The following is a 22,730-nucleotide window of genomic DNA, read 5'->3' as shown; positions in this document are numbered from 1 at the left end:
AGGTACAAGCACGGCAGGCTGAGGGCATGCCTCATGGTGGGCGGGAGGGACTGCATGGGGAGGCATATGGAATGGGAGTGGGCCACAGATAAGAACCAGTCTGGTCCCACGGACACAGGACAAGGACAAGGACAAGGACAAGGACAGCAGTAGAAAGTGAGGACCCCAATCGCTGGGAGGCCGCCACGCCATCCACCATCACCTGGCAGGCAGGCGAGGGGCGGACAGCAGGCTCTGGGCACGACCAGGAGATGGGCGTGTTTCAGGCACAGGCGTGTCTGTGTGGACAGCGGGGAAGGGAGACCTGCAGGGTGTTCCCGCTGACAGCTGTTCAGAGGAAAAGGATTAGAAGCAAAAGGCATTTGAAATGCTCTCTCATCACAGCCGCTGAGCGTCAGGAAGGGAAGGAGACCGAGGCTGGGGAGAGGCTGCCTCAGGGTGCCCTAGGAAATGGGCGACTCGGGCGCCCAGCAGACGCGGATGTCAGTGCAAAGGAGCTATGCAGGCCGGTCGCCGAGGTGGTCCCCGCTGGCAGAAATGCTGCAGTCTATTCTGGTTTAGCACCATCTCCTCCTTCATTGGAGGTAAACAGAGGCTTCATCGTATAGAAATGTCACAATTATCACAATTTTAGAGAGGAAACTGGCCTTTTAGAGAAAGGATATTTAAGATGGAACTCAATATATATCTATGCACATGTTCTTGTAACTATTTTTTAAAAAATTTCACTTACTAATCACAGATCTGGGAGCACTCTGCAAGATTCCCTGAGTCCTGCTCTTTGCATCGTCTCAGCATCAAGTGAGGCTGCACGTGGCACCCCTTTCCTCACGAGGGAAGCTCAGGAGCTCCAAGTGGTGTCTGTCACACTGTGGGCCCCTCTCCGCACAGCCGAGTCCCTGCTGCTCCCGTCACATCCCCTCCCGTCCCTTCTGACTGATGCCCTGTAGTGCCAGGAGGGCTCAGTGCTGGCAGCCCATGTTTCCAAGCTGGAGCTGGGGGAACCCGTCCCCACAGTCCTCATCAGGAGTGGGGTGGTGACAGGGGGGCTACTCACCGAACCACGCCTGCTGGTCCCCTTGAACTTCGATGGCGAGGCCAAAGTCTGCCAGCTTCACGGCTGCACCCTTGGACTTGCTGGCCAACAGCAAATTCTCCGGCTTGGTTTAGGAAGGAGAAGGAGAAAGAGCGGAGCCCATCGTGAGTGACTGAATTAACGTTTTCTGTGATCGGGGAGCAACCAGCACGCACTGTCCTCTCAAGGCGGCCGTTCCTGACCCAGAGCAATGCTGCTAGAAAGGATGACCTGCCATGGTGTGGGTCAGACAGACGCATGGACGTACAGGACAGACCCTGGGCAGGAGGGAGAGTGCTGCCCGCTCCCAGGGCATGCGTGGTCCAGCCGGGCCACAGACAGTGGCTCAAAGCCTGCAGAGCAGACACTCAGCAGAAGAGAACGTGGCAAATGATACCAAGAGTTGGACCAGTTTACACAGGCGATTTTTGGGGTATCCCAGGCACGTGGCACAGATAATTTTTGGGGTCTCCCATGTACATAGTACACGAGTTTTGTTTTCATTTTCCAGGGAATGGGTGCGTGTGTTTGTATACTCAGCGCAGGGAGCTTCCAGCAGAAGCCCGTGACGACAGCGTGCAATCAGAGGTCTGCTTCCATCAGCACATGCGGGTGAGGCCAGCATTGCTGTTCCCTGACTGCCGTGGCCGTCAGCACATGCTCAGGCAGCCGCCTGCGCCAACACCCAGTGCTGCCCCTGGCCTGGCACACATAGGCACTCAATGGCAAAAAGCAGAGTGACTAAATGAATTATGGGGATTTATCACACACACAGCTTGTTCCTAAAATACCTAGACAAACATAATGCACAAATACGTTCTTTAAAGTTTTATCTACGTGTGGTTCTCAGAAAAATGGAATTGTGATTTTAGATTTGTTCAAAGTGTAGAATTCGTAACTTGATATATGTACTACCATGTGAGCAAGAAATTACTGACTATGTCTCACATTCCCCCCAAAGGATGAATTTCTTTCTTTTCTGCTCATAACTTTAATTTTTTCCCCATGAAATAGTATTTAAAAATCCTCACAAATCTCCAGAATTACTACCTTCATTAACATCTCTTTGTCTCTCTATATCATCTATCAATCCACCCACCCATCCCACCCATCCATCTCACATCCACCCACCATCCACCCATCCATCCATCCACTCACCACCCATCCACCCACCCACCATCCACCCATCCATCCATCCACCCACCATCCACCCATCCATCCATCCACCCACCCACCATCCATCCATCCACTCACCACCCATCCACCCACCATCCACCCATCCACTCACCACCCATCCACCCACCATCCATCCACCCACTATCCACTCATCCATCCATCCACCCACCATCCACCCATCCATCATCCATCCATCCATCCACCCACCATCCACCCATCCATCCACCCACCCACCATCCATCCACCCACCCACCCCACACCCACCATCCATCCACCCACCCATCCGCCCACCCTGCCAGGGCAGTGACGTGTGCCCCTGCTCTAATTCACACCCCCCCACCTGCCCCTCCTGCTCACTGCTGGATGCCTCTGCTCGCCCGGCTGCGCTCAGCATTGTCTGCAGTCCTGGGGCTCTGCACCTGCCCATCGTCTAGCAGCCCCCGTGAGTGTCCTGCAGGTGTGACTGTATCAGAGACACTCGTCTTCTCTATTCAGTACCCAGTGACGTGTGGAACAATCACCTTCGCTTAGCGTTGCTTTTGCTAGGCACCTGCCACACCTTCGTGAGGTGCGCTCAGCTCTGCACCAGGCCCTGCGGCCCCCCAGTCCCCTGAGCGCTCAGCTCTGCAGCCCCCCGAGCCACAGCAGTGCTCCCCGAGGGGCTACAGACAGCACCCCACACACACCCAGCTGGGCCTTTTTGATGATGAACAGCAACACTCGGGCTTCTCTCTAACACACGTCTGCATGGTCCCTGAACTAGCACAGGAACCAGGGCCTGAGAACAGTCAGGGCAACATTCAGTGTAGAGCCAGGTAGGAAGAATCCAGCTGTCCCCTTTCCCATTCTCAGGTGTGGCACATGGCCGCTGCCCCAGGGCTATGGCAAGCCCAGGAACACGGAGGGACCAGGGCTGAGTGGGCCTAAGGGCCTACAGGGGAGCAGTCTGGCAGAAACAGGAGCAAGCTCCCTGAAGCTCACCCAGTCCCCTAATGTCAGAGGAGGACAGAGCAGAAACTTTTCCCCAAAAGAGCCATGTGAGGCGATGCTGCACCTCACCGCTTGGCGGGAAGCGGTACTGCTTGGCAGTGAGCTTTCCCGAAGTCCCTGCCTGAGTTTCTAACTACTGACTTCAGCTCACAGGTCAGAAAGCAGCTTAGCGCACAGCTCACTTGCTGGGCCGGCCGCCAGCGCTGATGCACGCTCCCACCGCAAAAGGCTCAGCTGAGCTTGGACATCGACAAACATCCACGTCACGATCCCAGAAAACGCAGGACAAAGGTCCTGTGAGAGAAGTCACACTTTCCATCCTTGGCTCTTAGGCCCTTGGCTTTCCACACATAAAGTCAGATTCCAAATGACCGGTTTATTACACAGAGCAGCCGACCCCATCACATTAAAACGTGCACGTCCTGTATGTTCGCTTGAAAAAAGGCAGTTCTGAGTTCTGACAAGGAACAAAAAGGGCTCTGTCTGTGCACGGTATGGAAGGAATAAGCTCACCAAAAAAAATGAATTTTCAAAGGAATGTGCTGTTCCCCTTATTCCAATGGGGAGGGGAAACCTGCTAAGGGCTAGTGGAGGTGCAGTCCAAGCATGCCGTCCGAAGGAAACACCACTGACCACGCCTTTGCTTTCGACACTGAATGCTCTCAGATGCAAACTGAGGTCAGAGGAAGATTCTGGAAATGAAGGCAATGTTTTGCTTACAAATCTCATCTTCAAGTAAGGCGCTGTGGATCTTTCAAGACATATTCTTCCAGGACATACAAGGGATTTATAGTCAGTTATAACTAGAGAGGCCTGCCCATGAGAAACCCCAGGGGCCCACCGGACACACAGCCGCTCGAGCCGCTGCCCCAGGTGCAAACGCCTGGCCAGGTCGAGGTTTCAAATGAAGACCCACAACTGAACACACGGCGCTCACACGCACAGATGCTTCTGCCCACGGTTTTCCTTCATTTTCATTTCTTGGCCATCACTCCTCTGAACAGCACAGGTACAGCTGGGATGCTGAGGACTCTCCTCCCGTTCACTTTCCAAATCTACATTTCTCGTCGTCCGTGATATGGGGTGGTATGAGGAGAAGAGTGACATCCTAACGCGTCAGCATGTGCGTATGCTCCATAAACCTTACTGGATCAGAACACGTGCATTACTGTCTTTGCCTCACTGAGAGGCACCAGCGTGCCCCCGGGAGGCACGTAAGGAAGGAACAGGATTCATGGCGCCCTCAGCCTCCATGGGCTGATGTCCAGGGAAGGAGACTCCACGTCCCTCACGTGGGCCACAGCTACTTGTGACTCTGCCTCCAGCTCTGTCACCTGGGAACCGTCTACTCACTAGTGGGGCCCCAGGGCCTGGCTGCAGTGTCTGGCCTGTGTCCGCAGACAAGTCCAGAATGAGGGAGTGCATCGTGCTGCTCGCCGGCCCACTGGAGGCTCTCCTGCTCCAATTCAGGAAGTCATTTCTCTGAGAGACATGGAACTGAAGTCTCAGCTGGCGAGGAACGTGTTTTGTCCCGAGCGGGAATGAGCCCACGGCTCTCCAGTGGATCTACCGCAGACAGGACTGCGGTCAACAGTCTGGGCACCACTAACCTTCATGCCCGGTGGCCCACACCCATCTGAGGCAGGGGGGCGGCCGGGCTGCTGAGTGCAGTGACTGTGTGCCAACAGCAGGGGCAGTGTCAGTCCCCAGCACACTCAGGAGCTGGTCCTGCCTGGCAGATAGCTGGCGGTGTCACACCTTCCCGGAAGCACAGACACATTGCTCCAGCACAGTGACCACTGCTTCGGGACAAGCAGGATCCTGCCAGACGTGTGCCCAATGGTGGGCCCACGTGTTCTAGAAAAATCCACCTTAAAGATGCTTCATTTAATCCAGGAAATAGATTAGGACACAAATAAAATCTTACAGCTGTTGTGCTCCCCCAAGTGGTTCCCCATTCTTTCCATTTCCTGGTACTGCTTGGAGGCTGTCAAAGCACAGGGCACATGGGGTGAAACTCGGACACCAATGCATTCTGAAAAAGCCTGGCTCTGCTTGCCCATGGGATTACCTCCCGCGGAGGGCTGAGGGCCTGGAGGAGCCACGTGCCGCCAGCTTCCCCACCACGGCCTCTGGGTCTCAGGACAGTGGTGGTGTTCAGTCCGAGGATGGCACACATCATAGACCGAGGCCTCCAGGCAAGCGCTGGGTTAGGGAAAGGCACTCCTTCCCACCCATGCTGCCCCGCCCCCTGGTGCTGCCCCGCCCCCCTGGCGCTGCCCCGCCCCCTGGCGCTGCCCTGCCCCCTGGCGCTGCCCCACCCCCTGGTGCTGCCCTGCCCCATGGTACAGCACTGCCCCCTGGTGCTGCCTTGCCCCATGGTGCAGCCCCGCCCCCTGGTGTACCGCCTGAACCGGAGCAGGCATGTCCAGCACCATCCTGCCCTGTCGCTGTGATGCACGTTGAGCCTGCAGACAAGCAGCTGGGAGGCATGGAGCATCATTTCACAGCAGTCAGTTTGGGCAGAAAGCTGGGAGCAACCAGGGAACCATGTTAAGTGCCTGCCCTCGGCTCCTTCCCGGAAACAACACACACTCCTTCAACCAGACGCAGGGACGCCGCACACTGACCTTCAGGTCCCTGTGCACGATGCCGTTGAGGTGGCAGTGGCTCACGCTCTCCAGGATCTGCTGGATGCAGTGGCTGTGGAGACACAAGGCAGAGGGGTGCTGGAGGACCAAGTGCCGATGGCAGGACAGTTCCAGCACACACACACAAAACCACACTCTTTCCCAATTTCCAACTTGACACTGGAATTGAATGATGCTGAATTAAGGTGATTCTGGTCGCAGCACGGACTCTGTGGCATGTTCGGACAAAACCACTTGAGCTGCGTTCTGTGGACCCCCGCCTGCAAACGAGGTCACTGCTACACAGAAGGGAAGGTTTCCTGGGAGAAGAATGTGTCCCCGCTTCCCATTATGTCCTGGGAACCTCTTCAGGGACAACAACGGGTGGGTGTTTCTCACACACCTGAACTGTGCGCACCTGGTCACCATGAGGCACGGGGGGGAAGCAGGAAGGAGCGGCAGGTTAGAGGGTCGGACCTGGGGCACAACTACCATCTGACTCGGCAGCGCTGCTTCGTGCCTGACATTTCGGAGGAAAACTAATGGGGTCCCCAGAAAAGGAGAACCGAAAGTCCGCCCACAACGTGAATCCCCACGGCAGTCAGGCTGCTTCTGGGGAAGGGCTAAGAGCTGAGGCATAAACAATACAACTGAAGCCCTGGAACAGGTTAAACGCGTTTCCATGCCAGTTTGCTGTCACCTGTGGAGATGCACCAGTCGTGCCCTCTCTCTCAGGCCCTTCTTCCTGCTGGCAAACGCTGTTCAGTTAGAAGGACCCCCCACTGCGGCTCTTCATCCCTGTCACCCAACAGTGACATGGGCTACCGCCCGGCAGTGTCCAAGTTCAGGCACACACCACGACCAGAGGAAGCAAGAGCTCAGGGAGGACACGCTCAATCACTAGGGTACAGAGCAGCGCTCCAAGGTGAGCCCTGGGTAGACAGCAACCATGTGGTATATCCCAGGGCAGTGCCAACACGCCGGTCAGGGCTGGGCGCCTGCAGAGACCCCCAAGCCCTCAGGCCGGCTACCTATACCAAGGCTCGTCTGAGTGCTGGCAACTTTTCCTAAATCCTAGGACTTGTTTTCCTTCTATAATAACGTTCACTTCATACTACTTTTTGGGAAATTCACTTTCTCTCCTCAAACTACGGTACAGGTTCCAGGGCCTGAAGAGTCACAGAAAAGAAGGAAGCAAACAGTAACCCACACTGAACGGCCCTCACCGTGTTTCCTGGTGAGCATGGGCGGAACCCTGAGCTTCCTGAGGACCAGCAAACACGCCGCCAATGATTTGCAGAACAAGCTCTTGATGCTTGTGGCTCGGAAGAGAGTGTCTTCTCCTCGACTTTGTGTGGACTCCCCTAAAAATGCCCCTGGGAGCTCCAATGCCACAGGAGCATGCGCACGGGTGACCCGCCCATGGGGCTGCCCATTACCTGGGGCCCTTTGATGGTGACACAACCTTTATTTAATTTCACCAGCATTTTTCAATCGTACATCGGCTGCTCACATAGCACGTGAGCACTCGAGTAAGCCGCCAGCTTGCTGGCCACCCTGAGTACCCACCCTCCCTGGCGCGGGTTCCCCCAGCTGTGCAGGAGCCGCAGGGGCCTCGCAGAGGGTCTGGGTCTGGGTCCAGGAACCACTGGTGAGTCACTCAGCAGAACAGACGTGACAGAGCTTTCCCGTTGACTCTGGCAATGGAAACCCCGTTAAAAAACAGAGCCAGCCATGCCAAGTGAGACCACAGAAAGCCTTGAGCAGCGGCGCTAAGCACAGGGCATTCGCAGGGCCTAGGAGCTGCGCAGCCTGGCTTCTGGAGAGACAGGCCACTGTGGCTGGACCAGCCGGACGGCATCGCAGTGCTGTTCACATGCTCACAGGGAGCCCGTGCTCCTGGCTGGGCTGCTTGCGGGAAGTGCCAGCTGCGGCCACCACTGGCTTAAGCAAGCGGCTGCTGCTCACTGCGTCACCTCTGTGCAGCCTGGCACTTTCAAGTGAGACAAAATGGGAGCCACTTTTAACTTCTGTAAAAATTTGTCAGTGACAAGATCGGAAAGTCCTCTTGAACACTGAAATACCTGGACGAGTATTTTCCAAATGAGGGTTCCCAGGGCTGTAAGGACACTCCCAGCTGACTCTGGGTGACTCTGTGGGCCGCTCCGAGGCCTGGAGGCCGGTGCTCGGACCTGCTGCCAATCGTAGCCCCTGACCCCTGAGATGTGTTCAGTGCGACCCAAGAACTGAGCTTTCAATTTTACTTAATTTTAATGAACTGAAACAGAAATCGAAGGGTCCTATGTAAATAGGCACACTGGGCAGCCGGGACCTGGAGACCAGAGGGTGTCAATCTTCCATCTCTCATATCTGCTAAAAAAGTATATTTCTTTAGCAGAAGCCATTCTAGTGAGGTTTTAAAAAATAAAATGCCTTAGTCAATAAAGAAAATAAAAAAATAAAATGCACACTCTAACTACAGACACTAGATAAAAATAAAGTTTACACCAGATTCATAGGTTTTTTTTCCAGAGAATCATCCTGGAAATCCCGCAGAGAAAAACCACCAATGAGGAGAGCGTCATCACAGGAGTCCAGGTGGAAATGTGAGTCCCGGGCCGCGTGGGCATGTGCGGAGCGGGATGTGCAGGTGGCGGTCACTCACCTGGCATCAGCCTCGCTGTAGTACTCTCTCGCCACAATGTCTTCAAACAGTTCACCACCAGTCACTCTGTGAGAGAGGAAAAATGAGGTGGCTATGGATGTGCACCTCACTCATGTAGAATTTTGTTTTATTTAAAAATTATTATAATAAAGTGTTTTAAAACTGTAAGAACTGCCACTTCCTAGCGGTCAGTCTATATAATCTAAATGTTCCTCTCTTGCCTACACGCCTTTGTGTCACCAGACCCTGAGGACATCACGCCTTCACACCATCACTCATTCAGGACTCATCTACGGAAAGCGGCTGCTGTGACCCTCTCTGATTCAGTTCCTCAAAGAGTGAGTGTGGAGAAGAGTGTAGGGACTTTTTCTCAGCTCGTGGAGGATGGCCTGTCGAGGCCGCAGAGGGATGTGCACCCAGCCTGCCTGAGGGCTCCTCGCAGTCTGGGATGGACACACCTGTGGCCAGAGGCGGCCTTGCAAGCCCAGGGCCGGCTGGGAGTCGGGCTGTGCTGACAGCCGGTTCCCTCAGACCCCAGGTTTACCAGGGATCGAAGACGGCTTTGAGCCATGTCCCGGGAGGCGGTGGTGACCGGCCAGCCAGGAGTGGGCCTGTGCCCCCACAAGGACTCACCCTCCTCCCAGCTGGACTCAGTTCCTCAGAGATCTCACTCACACCCTGGGTTCCGGGCCTCCCAACAGGATGGGTGGTACCCTGGAGGTGCTGCTTCTCCAGGGCCCACAGGCAACTGGTTTGGAGTAGAATCCTCCAAATTCTCTGGCTTAGGTATCTTTCTTTCTCCTAAAATAGCATGGTTTTAAATTTCAAAGTTATAGTGTTGTAGGAAAATTTTAAAACTATGGAAGTGCACCAAGTACTCCTCTCCAACGCCACCCTCTGGAATAAATGTACTTTATGAGCATCCCTTCAACTTGCTAATCTTTAAATATGTATTCTTTCTTCCTTGCAAAGACACAAAGAAAATGCTTTCTCACCAAGTGGGTGGGGCAATAGGTAAGTCATTAGGCCACTGTGACTTGTTCATTCCATAGGAGTCATGGGCACTGCTTCCTGTCGGAAGTAGTTTTCCATTTAAAATAAGTAACGGAAGTCCACGTGTGTGTGTGCATACTTCAGAGTATTTGCAGAATACTCCTTCTTATAAGTAAAACTGCTGGGTTAAGAGTACCCACATTTAAAATTTGGAGGCAAACAAACCTCCCACATTGCCACGGGGCCACATCATCATAATAGTGGTTACGGCACCCAACCAAATGTGGGTCCCCTGGGAAGAAGCCCCTCCCATTCGGGTGAATTCCTGCTGCCAGTGCCGTGGAACCTTGCTCATCACTGAGCAGCCATTCCCTCCGACTGTGACCTGGAGTGAGTCCTGAGCCACGACTGCTGTCACCCTCTGGCCGCCCTTTCCGTGGCGAGGAGACGGAGCTGTGCCGAGCTGCCGTGTGACAGTGCTCTCAGTGCACTCAGCAAGCACCCAGCTCACATCCAGAACGCGAGTGTCCCCTGCTCTTGGCATGACTGACAGGCAGCCAGCAGGAACAGAGATTGGCAATAAAGAGTCCAGGTGTGAACTGAAGGGAATACATTTGCTTTAAGGAAAGATTTCAAATCAATATCATACCTTGTTCTAAATAAAAATACAGAGAACCATACATTTTTAGAGCTTTCATCCAAAATGTAATTCATTCTAAAGGCCTGATTGAGCCAGAGACACCACGGAGGGAAGCAGGGTCACAATCAGCACAGTTAAACCCCACTCACAGACCCCGCGTTGGAGCCGGAGGCTCCGCTTCCTCACCACACGCACAGGTGTGCAGGCTGACTTCCAGCCAAGACGCTGCCCCACAGCCCACATGAAGCAATCACTAGGTGCCCCTCCTGTCCCCTGCCTCCCGCCCCCCGCCCATGGGCCTGCCTGTAAGGACACTGTGCAGCAAAGCATGCTCCCAGTCCCAGAGGTTCTGCTGGGCTGTGGGGGGCAGACTCCCGGGAATGAGTCTTTCTGCTGAGGTCAGAGGAAAACCGCAGGACTATTGGCCCGCCCACTGACCTGATGTCGAACACGCACTCACAAATGCAGAGCACTGTGAGAACACAAATCCAGTCATCCACTCACCAAGATGGATGTGAGAATTCCAGAAGGTTCTTAGCCCCTTCCGCCAGGAAATCCTCCATCAACAGCACATGGCGTGATCCACAGGTGGGACAGGCTGCCATCAATCCTCTTAGACTCACTACTCCAGGTTAGAACAACCAGGTTTCGTACAACAGCACCAACAGCTCCGCAAGCTGCGGGACGTCCTCACTCCCTCCTGCAGGCGCCTCTCTGGGCCGTCTGTCAGTCCTCTCTGGGCCGTCTGTCTGTGTCAGTCCTCTCTGGGCCGTCTGTCTGTCAGTCCTCTCTGGGCCGTCTGTCTGTCAGTCCTCTCTGGGCCGTCTGTCAGTCAGTCCTCTCTGGCCGTCTGTCAGTCAGTCCTCTCTGGGCCGTCTGTCAGTCAGTCCTCTCTGGGCCGTCTGTCTGTCAGTCCTCTCTGGGCCGTCTGTCTGTGTCAGTCCTCTCTGGGCCGTCTGTCAGTCAGTCCTCTCTGGGCCGTCTGTCTGTGTCAGTCCTCTCTGGGCCGTCTGTCTGTCAGTCCTCTCTGGGCCGTCTGTCAGTCAGTCCTCTCTGGGCCGTCTGTCTGTGTCAGTCCTCTCTGGGCCGTCTGTCTGTCAGTCCTCTCTGGGCCGTCTGTCTGTGTCAGTCCTCTCTGGGCCGTCTGTCTGTCAGTCCTCTCTGGGCCGTCTGTCAGTCCTCTCTGGGCCGTCTGTCTGTCAGTCCTCTCTGGGCCGTCTGTCAGTCAGTCCTCTCTGGGCCGTCTGTCTGTGTCAGTCCTCTCTGGGCCGTCTGTCAGTCAGTCCTCTCTGGGCCGTCTGTCTGTGTCAGTCCTCTCTGGGCCGTCTGTCTGTCAGTCCTCTCTGGGCCGTCTGTCTGTCAGTCCTCTCTGGGCCGTCTGTCTGTGTCAGTCCTCTCTGGGCCGTCTGTCTGTGTCAGTCCTCTCTGGGCCGTCTGTCTGTGTCAGTCCTCTCTGGGCCGTCTGTCTGTGTCAGTCCTCTCTGGACCGTCTGTCTGTGTCAGTCCTCTCTGGGCCGTCTGTCTGTGTCAGTCCTCTCTGGGCCGTCTGTCTGTGTCAGTCCTCTCTGGGCCGTCTGTCTGTGTCAGTCCTCTCTGGGCCGTCTGTCTGTGTCAGTCCTCTCTGGGCCGTCTGTCTGTCAGTCCTCTCTGGGCCGTCTGTCTGTGTCAGTCCTCTCTGGGCCGTCTGTCTGTGTCAGTCCTCTCTGGGCCGTCTGTCTGTCAGTCCTCTCTGGGCCGTCTGTCAGTCCTCTCTGGGCCGTCTGTCAGTCCTCTCTGGGCCGTCTGTCTGTCAGTCCTCTCTGGGCCGTCTGTCTGTCAGTCCTCTCTGGGCCGTCTGTCAGTCCTCTCTGGGCCGTCTGTCTGTGTCAGTCCTCTCTGGGCCGTCTGTCAGTCAGTCCTCTCTGGGCCGTCTGTCTGTGTCAGTCCTCTCTGGGCCGTCTGTCTGTCAGTCCTCTCTGGGCCGTCTGTCTGTGTCAGTCCTCTCTGGGCCGTCTGTCTGTCAGTCCTCTCTGGGCCGTCTGTCTGTCAGTCCTCTCTGGGCCGTCTGTCTGTCAGTCCTCTCTGGGCCGTCTGTCAGTCAGTCCTCTCTGGGCCGTCTGTCTGTCAGTCCTCTCTGGGCCGTCTGTCTGTGTCAGTCCTCTCTGGGCCGTCTGTCTGTGTCAGTCCTCTCTGGGCCGTCTGTCAGTCAGTCCTCTCTGGGCCGTCTGTCTGTCAGTCCTCTCTGGGCCGTCTGTCTGTGTCAGTCCTCTCTGGGCCGTCTGTCTGTGTCAGTCCTCTCTGGGCCATCTGTGTAAGTGGTATGCTCTGCCCAGTCCTTACTTGGTTCATGCTAATTTAACAAAATTAAAACCTCGGCTGGCCTTGCCTCGTTCACAGGTCCTGAGGGGTAAGGGGCAGTTGGACTTTATGGTGCAGTTTCCGTGTGAAATCTTACACCAGAAACCTGCATGTTTTTAAAGAAGTAGTTTTTCATGGAGCGAAATGGAGCTGGCGCAGCTGCTTCAACCCCTGCACGTCTCCTCCCTGACCCAGGACCCTGGTGAGAGATACCATCTTATATTCCAAAACAAGGAGTGATTGCCTTTTCATTTGTTCTATTTGAAGACCAGATACCACGACCGAGTCATTCAACAGGTTTTCACTCTTATTTCTTGGTCAGATTTCGCCACTTAAGCAGTGGCAGAGAATGGCGACTCTGACACTTGGTGACCCCCGCGCCTGGGTTTGGTTCTTTAACTCTTGGGAGGGCCAGTCCACCCAGCAGGGAGTCTGAGCAGAAGTGGTCTTCACAGTGTGTCATTCCATCACTAACACGCGCCAACCTGGTGCCCACACCGTCAAGTCGGGCTGCCCTAAGACGACGCATATTTCCTTAACCTGGAGAGAACTGTCTCTCTAGTTAGACAAGAGTCAAAACCCAAGTCAAGTGCAAAAATGGTGATGACACCTTCCTCAGCCCTCACAGGCTGACAGCTGTGCAGCCTCAGAAGCAGGTCTATCTGGGCTCGCGCTCCGGTACGAACGCTCACTACTTGGCGCTGAGGTGACAGCTGTGCGAGGCAAGCATCCGAAAGGTGACGCCCCAGCCTGTTTCTGCTGGGGGGCTGGGTGGAATGGCCGCGGGTACACACGCACGTCCTCAGGTTGACGACAGCTGACTTTAAAGGTATCCCACTCTGCAGGAGGGCTGCCTTCCATCTTCCTTTAGGAAAAGGTGTCCGTTTATCAGCCGCTCAGAGTGCAAGGAGAGGCAACCTGCTTTCCTCACGAGGAGACTTTCTTTAACAGACTCTGGGCACCCACATTGGGCTCTCGTGTCCATGGAGCAGCAGCAGAAAGGCCTTCTTGCTGCCCACGAACACATCCCCTGGGCCAGCATTTCTGGAAAGTGCTGAAGCGTGTTCACATTCCAAAACAGGAGATTCAACAGCACACAGAGGCGTTCTTCCCTCGACACCACGAAGCACGTGGCCACGCACCCACTGCGGGAGCCCAGACGCCCAGGGTCTGAGGAGACGGAGCCGGTCCTCAGCGCCTGGCTCCGGGGAGGCAGACCTGCTCAGCTCACTGCCGAGAAGCAGTGACCCCATGTCCCAGGAGGAAGCCCAGGTGGGCGGTGCATGTAACAGTGGAGGGAAGTCAGAGCTCGGCTCTCGCGCCAGGGACCATGCGTGACCTCACACTTTGTGAAAGGCGTGCCTGACCCCACAGTGTGCTCCGCAGCAGACGTCTGGCTAAACCAGTGGTCGGCAAACTGCAGCTCGCGAGCCACATGCGGCTCTTTGGCCCCTTGAGTTTTTAGCAAAGGCCAGCTTAGGAGTACCCTAATTAAGTTAATAACAATGTACCTACCTATATAGTTTAAGTTTAAAAATTTGGCTCTCAAAAGGAATTTCAATCGTTGTACTGTTGATATTTGGCTCTGTTGACTAATGAGTTTGCCGACCACTGGGCTAAACTAACAAAGCCATGTCGATGCTCTGAGCAGCTAACTAGCATGTAGACAGCCGGATCCTCAAAGAGCCAGCACCGTGGTAGCGCAGGGACCCAGAGGAGCAGACCAAAGACCTAAAACGGTCGCGCCAGTCCCTGCACACCCCTCACAGAGCAACGTGTCTTCCGCAGGTGGCCGAGAGCCTGTAGGTGAGGCAGCTCCAGGCACGGCCTCCATCCAGCGGGCGACAGAATCACCCACATAAATGCAGTGTCATGCATGCGGTCAGGCGGTGATGAGTGTTGAGCAGGAAAGAAACCAGACATGGAGAAGCTGGGAGAGCTGGGGAGCAGGTGGACTTCCAGGCCGGGTGCACAGGGCAGGCGGCCTGGAGGGGTGAGCTGTGAGCCAAGCCAGAAGGGACGGCAGGACAAGGACACCTAGGGCCAGGGGCAGGCGACGAGGACTGCAGTGTGGTTGGAGCTGGGCCGCGGTCTCCCCTCACTGCACTGCTTGTCCCAGACACGGCACTACCCACCAGGATGCAGGGCCCACAGCAGTGGAGGATGCCCTATTCCCTCTCCCTGCAGCCGGGGTTTAGCACAGGAAGGTGTGGGAACCCCTTTCACGTCCCGCGTGGTTCAGAGCATTTAAGGTTGACCAGCCTTCTGGATTCCCTTTCCACATCTCTCTATTAGTGGGACAATGATAGGTTTCCGGCAGGAAGGGGCAGAGGGAGGCGCTGAGGCTGCCCTGCCTCCTCCTCAGGCTCATGGCCTCCCATGCTCCCCTCTCCCTCAAACCCATCGGCCTTCCCCAGGAGGTCCTGGGCCTGGCACTGCCCTCGCCTCAGGGAGCTGCAGGCAGGAGCAGGAACTCCTCCCTGGCACCTTGCCCGCTCCCCTCCCTGCCGCCTGGCTCACAGAGCCCCTCAGTACATGCTGGAAGTGCCCGTGGGCAGCAGGGTGCCTGCTCTGGGTCTCACCTCCAGTATTCAGCGAAGGGCGTGGCATATAGTTAGCCCCAGTCATATGCTAGCCATCGGATGAATGTTCGTAACAACGATTCTATTCACGGAGAAGTTCCAAAGCACAAAGCTTGGGACACTGACACGCAGGTGAGCAGCCTGCCAAGCCCATCTCCAGCCAGAGGGGACATCAGCGGGGCCTGGTCCAGGCGGAGACATGGCCGAGGGCCCGGCGGGATGTCACCACCCAAAGAGCTGCTGCTAAACTTAGCCCCACATCCTCACATGTGAGGCCTGCAGCTTCTCCTTCACAGCAGTGTCACCAAGGGCAGACCCTGCCATCGCCCCAGTGACAAGGTGTCCAGGACAGCACTCCGCCTTCTCCCAGGACCTGCCCACCCAGGGGCTGCAGGCACCTGCTTAGGAAGCAGCTTTCCCAAACTTCGCGATTTCATAGGTAACTTTCTGAGAAAACTGGGCTTTCGAAGTCACCTTGAGCAAAACAGGCAGGAAACTCTCTAATGATTCTGGACACCAGCTCCAGGGCAGCAAGGTCACCAAGGCCCAGCCACTTTCTGAGCAGGTGCCACAGGCACCCGGGTCCTCAGGCCACAGTGGGCCTCACGGGCCCCACCATGCTCATCTGAAAACAGGCCTTAAAATGTACATGTCCAGCCTTGAGTTCTGGCCTTCGGCTAATAAATGACTATGGCTTGTCTTTTTAATTCTAAACTATTTAGGAGCTTTCAATCGAGTTTATAAAATTCAAGATGAGAACAAAGCCCCTCGTGGGACCTCTGGCTTCTGGTCAGCATGCGAGGAGTGTCGCTGTCCTAACAGGAAAAGCTGAACTGAAAAACCCACAGTTCTTCACAGATCTGCCCAATCAGGTCCCAAGCAGACCATCCTCCTTCCCAAGCCCCACACAGGCCCATGCGGAGAATCCCGTGCCCCCTGCAGCCCAGAGGCCGGCAGGCAGTCACAGCCCGGGGGCTGTGACTGATCACCCACTGCAGGGTCAGCGAGGACAAGGCCTGAGACAGACCCGGGCCCACGGCGGGGACCCAGGATGGTCACAGCTCACAGGCAAGGGCCACCGAAGCTTACTCAGGACCACAGAGCGCTTGCCCAGCCCCGTGCCCACGTGACTAACAACCTCTGACCACGTTCTACCCAGCACGTCATGTCCACGCTCAACAAAATTGCAAGACACACTGAAAGGCAAAAGCCCACTTTGAAGAAACTTAACAAGCATCAGAGCCAGAGTCAGATATGGCAGGAAAGTTGGAATTATCAGAACAGAAATTTTTTAAAAACTATGATTAATATGTGAAGGAAATTAACAGAAAGAGTAGACAATGTGCAATAACAGATGGGTAAAGTAAGGGCAGAGACAGAAATTCAAAGGAAGAATAAAGGGGAAACTCCAGAATAAAAAAGAACCCACTGTGACAAATGCGCAGTGACGCCGAAGGGCTCGCCAGCAGATGGGACACCATCACACCCTCCGTCAGAAATGGACTGGTTCAGGAGGCAAGAAACCGTGAGGACACAGGGGCACGTAGGAGCACAAGTCAGCGGAGAGACTGACTCCTGTCGCCCAGGTCACTGCACACGCAAGACGCACATTCCTCTCCAGCTCACCTGGACATGCACCTGACAGAACGCATTCTGGGCCAGAAAACACACCTTCCTTCATCAGAACAGAAACTACATGACGTCTGCTCTCAGACCACATGGAATTAAACTAGGAATCAATAACAAGACAACAGCTAAAAAATCAAAAATACTTGGAGATTAAACAACATGCTTCTACATCACACGTGGGTTACAGATGAAATCGCAACAGAAGTCTAAAAATACTTTGAATTAATATCAGAAAAGATGGAAGATATAAAATCAGTAATCTAAGTTTCCACAAGGAAACAAAAAATGGGGCAAATTCAATACAAAGCAAGAAGGAGAAATAAAAATTAAAACAGAGGTCAACAGAATTGAAAACAGAAAATCAATAGAGAAAATCAACAAAAGCAAAAAAAAAAAAAAAAAAAAAAAGCCAGTTCTTTGAGTAGATCAATAAAATGGATATGCTTATAGACAGGCTAAAGAAAAAAGAAGACACAGCCCGATAGGCCTGGCTCCGTGGTTGAGGGTCGACCTATGAACCAGGAGGTCCCAGTTCCATTCTTGGTCAGGGCACACGCCTGGGTTGTGGGCTCGATCCCCAGGCAGGAGGCAGCTGATCAATGACTCTCTCATCACTGATGTTTCTATTTCTTTCTTCCTCTCCCTTCCTCTCAGAAATCAATACAAAGTAACTTTTTTAAAAAAAGAAGACACAAGTTACTAATATCAGAAATTGAAAAGGAGACATCACTACAGATACCATGGACATTAAAAGGATAAGAAAGAGATATTATGAATAATCAATGCTCACGTTTGATGACCTAAATGAAATGGGCCAATTCCTTGAAAGGCACAATCTGACAAAACTCACTCAAGAGGGAATAGACAATAAGTAGGCCTACCTATTAAAGAACCTGAATCCATAATTAATAACCTTCCAATCAGAAAGCACCACACCCGGATGAATTCACTGATGAGTTACACCAAACACTTGAGGAAGAATTTACTTATTGTTCACAATTTCTTCCAGAAGTAGAAGCAGAGTGAATACACCCCAAAACACTCCACGAGGCAGCAACACTCTAATACTAAAACCAGATAAAACACTACAAGAAAGGAAAATTATAGACCAACATCCTTCATGAATACACACACAAAAATCCTCAACAAGATACCAGCAAATCGAAGTAAACAATGTACACAACCGATATGCACTATGAACAGGAGGGGTTTATTGTAGGTGGGCAAGGCCGGTTCAACATTTGAGTATCAATAAATGTTACCCCTCATTACCAACAGGCAACAATAGGAAAACCACAAGGTCATATCAACTGATGTAGAAAAAACATCTGACAAAATTCAATACACATTCATGATAATAACGCTCAGCAAACTAGAAACAGAAGTGACCCTCCTCAACTCGATTTAAAAAATCTATGAAATACGCTAATATTACATGTCATAGTGAGAAAGTGGATGCTGCCCCACCAAGATCAGAAAAGGCAAGGGTGGGGTGTCCTCTCGCACCCCTGGGAGTCCTAGACAATAAATGAAATAAAGTATACACACTGGCAGGAAAGAATAAAGTGGTCTTTGTGCATAGATGACATGATTCTCTGTGCAGGAAATCCTAAAATATCGACAATAAAACTTCCGGAGCTAAGCAATCATAAGTTACAGGATACCAGGTTAATATCTAAAAGTCTATTGATTTCTTATATACTACAAATAACCAAATGAAATTAAAAACACTTTGCCCATTAACATCCCACTTCCCAGAAATGAGATACTTAGGTATGTCTTTCATAGAAGAGCCACATGAAAAAACTACACAGCGCTGATGAAAGATCTCGAAGAAGAACTACATAAATGGAGAGATTTCCATGTCAATCATTAGGAAGACTTGTTATTGTCCAGATGCCAGTTCTTAACAACTCAATCTATAAATTCAATGCAATTCCAATCAAGATCTCAGCAAGTCACCTGTGGAGACTGACAAACTCACCCTAAAGTTTATATGTAAGGGGCAAAGACCCAGAAGAGCCAGCACAGACCAGAAGGAGAACAGAGTGGAGGACTGACTGCAAAGCTACAGTAATGGAGTGTGGTGTTGGTGAGAGAACGGACACAGAGACCATGGGACAGAACAGAGCCCAGGAACACAGCCAACCGACCTCTGACACAGGAGCGAAGACCATGTGCTCAACCAACGGTGCTGGAGCCACTGGCCATCCACGTGCAAAACATGAAGCTAGACACAGACCTCACACCTGTCACAACAATGAACTCAAAGTGGATCAGAGCCAATGCAAAACCATAAAACTGCTAGACACAGACCTCACACCTGTCACAACAATGAACTCAAAGTGGATCAGAGCCCGAAATGCAAAACTATAAAACTGCTAGAAGACAGCGTAAGAGAATAGAGAGAAGACCCTGGGGTTTGGCAATGACTTTTTATTTTATTTTATTTTATTTTATTTTTTTTTAAAAATATATTTTATTGATTTTTTTTACAGAGAGGAAGGAAGAGGGATAGATAGTCAGAAACATCGATGAGAGAGAAACATCGATCAGCTGCCTCTTGCACACCTCCTACTGGGAATGTGCCCGCAACCAAGTTACATGCCCTTGACCAGAATCGAACCTGGGACCTTTCAGTCCGCAGGCTGACGCTCTATCCACTGAGCCAAACCGGTTTTGGCGGCAATGACTTTTTAGATACAACATCAAAGGCACAATCCATGAAAGAAATCACTGAAAAGCTGGACTTGGTTAAAAGTAAAAACTTTCGCTCTACCAAAGACAATGTCAAGAGAACGAAAAGGGAAGTCATGGACTGGGAGAAAGGATTTGCAGAGATCTCATGAAGTGTGATCCGCAGAGTACAAAGAATGTTTAAAGCTCCACACAAAAAAATAAACAGTCTGATTAAAAAATGGGCAACAGACCTGAAGAGATGCCTCACCAAAGGAGATACACCGGAGGCAAGTGAGCTGCCCATGCTGGCAAATGGAGGCAATGAGCGGCACCATGCCTGTCAGACGCACAGGCTGGAACCAGCCCCCAGTGCAGGGGGTGGGGGGCAGAGTAGCAGGACATACACACGGCGCAGCCCCTGGGAAGATGGTGCGGTGCCTTCTTACAAAACTAAACATACTCATAAGATCCAGCAACCATGCTCCTTAGTATTTACCCAAAGGAGTTGAAAACTTATGTCGACACAAAAAACTGCACACAGATATTTATATGCAGCTTTATTCATAACTGCCAAATTTGAAAGCAACTAAGATTCACTAGGCAGTTTTAAGAGGAATGAAATTTGCTATGAATAGTAGGCAAAGGATACTGAGAAGACCACACTAGCCCTTGACTTGTTACAACCGGGGAGTGTGGTGGAGTATGTGCACCATGAGGCCCAGGAGGCATCACCAGCACAAGAGAAGAGCTGTATTAACCAGCATGGGGTGACCAGCGCCTGGGCACGCCTCGAGGTGCTCGCAGACACATGAGGCCTGTTCCGCCGTGTCTGTGTGTGGTGAGCTTGCTGACTGTGGCTGTGCACCCAGTGCTCCAGCAGGTGGAAGGAAGCAGGCACTTGGCACAGGTGGGCTCCCTTGCTGTCCTCCAGAGAGCTTGCCTGCAGGCTGGACACAGAGTGTGTGCTCTCGGGATGAAGGGACAGCCCCAAGATGTCACTCTGTCTGCCGCAACCACGGGCCCTGACACCCTGGTAACTGTGGTCACGCTTTTCCGCGCAGGTCTGCACCTTGATGTTTTCCAAGCTGCCCTGTACCTTTCTGAATGTGAGATCTTTGAAAAAGGGAAGGTGTCTGACTTCCCTTCAGTCCTGACATCACCAATGCAACTATCAGCTCCCGGCCAAAGGGTGTGGTTTGAAAAAGCATTTTTAGTATTATGACATAATTTCAAAATTTGTGGAAATGAAAAATATACATGGTAAGTACAAAGCATGCCCAGCCTTCCAGCGGCACAACTGCGCTCAGAGGGGCGGGCAGCACGGCCGCGTGCTCTCTCCTGGACCCGTGGCACTGAGACACGTTCAGAACCACGGTGTCCCGAGCGTCAGGCACAGTGCCGTCCGCATGTAGGCACCACTGTGCACTATGAACAGGATTTCTTACCTGGAAAACACGAACATTCAGAACAGAGGGAGAGAGAAGCACTTCATGTACCCGGATGTGCTTTTGCTAGGGGGTAAGGGGGAGAGGGAAGTTCTTTTGAAGATGTAATAACAGCATTTTTCTCTAACAGTTTAAAATCCTGACAGTTTCTAATATTTAAACATGACACCAGGAGCCCCACTAATTCTACCGGAAATCTCCAATTGACGAGAGTGGTCCCGTGGCCCCTGGGACAGGACAGGACAGGATGCGCGAGACAGCTACAGCTTCCACCTGCACCACCGTGCGCTGTGCAGAGAAAGATCAGGCTCAGAGACAAGAGCGAGTTCAATGGTTGGCCCTGGGGTGCGTGTGCCGGAGACGCAAGCCTCGCTCTGGGTCAGCCTCCTCTCCAATGAACCGACCCTAATCGCCCCCTCCATTCCCGTGGAGATGGTCAACGTCGCCCGTTGTCCAGTGCTGTCTCACCAGTGTGAGAGCTCCACGTGGGTGGTCCCTCCCTTGCAGGGGCCACACCTTCTCTGACACATCAGTCAGAGGACTCCTGGCGAGGCCCTGCCCCTGGGACTTCAGGCCTCGCTCCATGGAGCTCAGAGAGCCCAGGCGCTGGCCCTCACAGGCTGTGGTGGAACCCCGCCAGCCCCTGGAGGCTGCTCTGCGCGAATCCCCCTCCTTGCTGGTGGCGAGGACACCTCCGCTCTGCTGCAGGCCTTTCCCCTGTCCCCAGGTCCACCTGCAGAGCGGCTACTAGTGCTGCGTAGCTGGAAATGGTCGAGAGACACCCAATCACACCTGCCAATTAAACAGGCAAGACGCTGTTATTTCCCATAGAGCCCACCACCTCTCGGGCTGCTTTTCAGAAAGGGAAAGGTGTCCACCAGGAAGACTCAGCGCACCTACAAACCAGACCTCCCACTCGGTCCGGAATGGCTGCTGGGCCCGGGAGTGTGGGAGCCCCGGCCAGCCCCCCGAGAGGAGGCCACAGGGCCCTCCTGGAGGGAGGCGAGCCGCTACCTCACCTTGAAACTGACCTGCGAGGTAGCTCCAGCTTTCCCAGAAGAGCATTTCACAGATATGCTGAAGACCATATTTTTCTTACTGACGTTTAAAACATGTTCTCATGAAGTACTTACTCCCCTCTTCACAGGACGCCACTGCCATCCTTAGATGATTTAGAGGAATTACACATTTGTTTTTTATATGTTTTTTTAAAAACTGATTTCAGGGAGGAAGGGAGAGGGAGAGAGAGAGAGAGAGAAAAACATCAATGATCAGAGAGAATCATTGAATGGCTGCCTCTTGCATGCCCGCAACCTGGGCATGGGCCCTGACCAGGAATCGAACTGTGACCTCCTGGTTCATAGGTTGACGCTCAACCATTGAGCCATGCTGGCCGGGCTGAAGCAAGTTCTTAAAAGAGAAAGGACATCGTAAGAGAAGGGACCCTGGAGCAGCAGGAAGGGAGGAAGGATCATGGGAAAAGCAAACAGGAGCTCTGAGAAAGGACCGTGCAGGTGGGATTGGTGCAATGGAGTGACATGGCGCCGGTGCCTGCACACACTGGGGTTTCGGCCTCTGTCTCCTTCACACACACGTGTCACCCACATGCCGGCCGCCCACCCAACAGGCAAGACTCCCCTTCCTTCCCGGTGACAGGCCATGCTGTCGCTCTGAACTGAGCATCGTGTGATGATCAGGGGCCAGCTCCCAGGCCTACAGACCAGCCTCACATTCGGTCAGAGTCCTGGGGTAGGTATCCCTTTGCCAGTCTCGGCTCAGACATGGGCATGGCAAGAAGGGCTAGCCAAGGACTAACACAGCTTCTCAGGACTGGGGAGGAGCGCGGGTAAACACATGCCATGAGCTAACACTCCCATTTCTCCATAAGG

At 53.2% G+C, this 22,730-nt stretch overlaps 1 protein-coding gene across 10 annotated transcripts in view; it reads right to left on the bottom strand.

Moving 5' to 3' along the window:
• The window catches only part of CAMK2D (calcium/calmodulin dependent protein kinase II delta), a 159,637-nt gene that overhangs the window by 34,868 nt on the left and 102,039 nt on the right, over positions 1 to 22,730 (bottom strand). For all 10 annotated transcript variants that reach the window (XM_080674065.1, XM_080674068.1, XM_080674067.1 and 7 more), the window contains 3 exons: positions 8,537 to 8,602; positions 5,872 to 5,944; positions 1,058 to 1,160 (listed from right to left, as the gene is read on the bottom strand). In XM_080674065.1, coding sequence (XP_080530191.1) covers positions 1,058 to 1,160; positions 5,872 to 5,944; positions 8,537 to 8,602 — 242 coding nt within the window. The remainder of the gene's footprint in view (positions 1 to 1,057; positions 1,161 to 5,871; positions 5,945 to 8,536; positions 8,603 to 22,730) is intronic.

This window comes from Plecotus auritus, assembly GCF_963455305.1.
Source record: "Plecotus auritus genome assembly, chromosome: 6".
NCBI lineage: Eukaryota > Metazoa > Chordata > Mammalia > Chiroptera > Vespertilionidae > Plecotus > Plecotus auritus.
The sequence above is the reverse complement of the archived record's forward strand: the minus strand, read 5'-3'. Positions and strand labels throughout refer to the sequence as shown.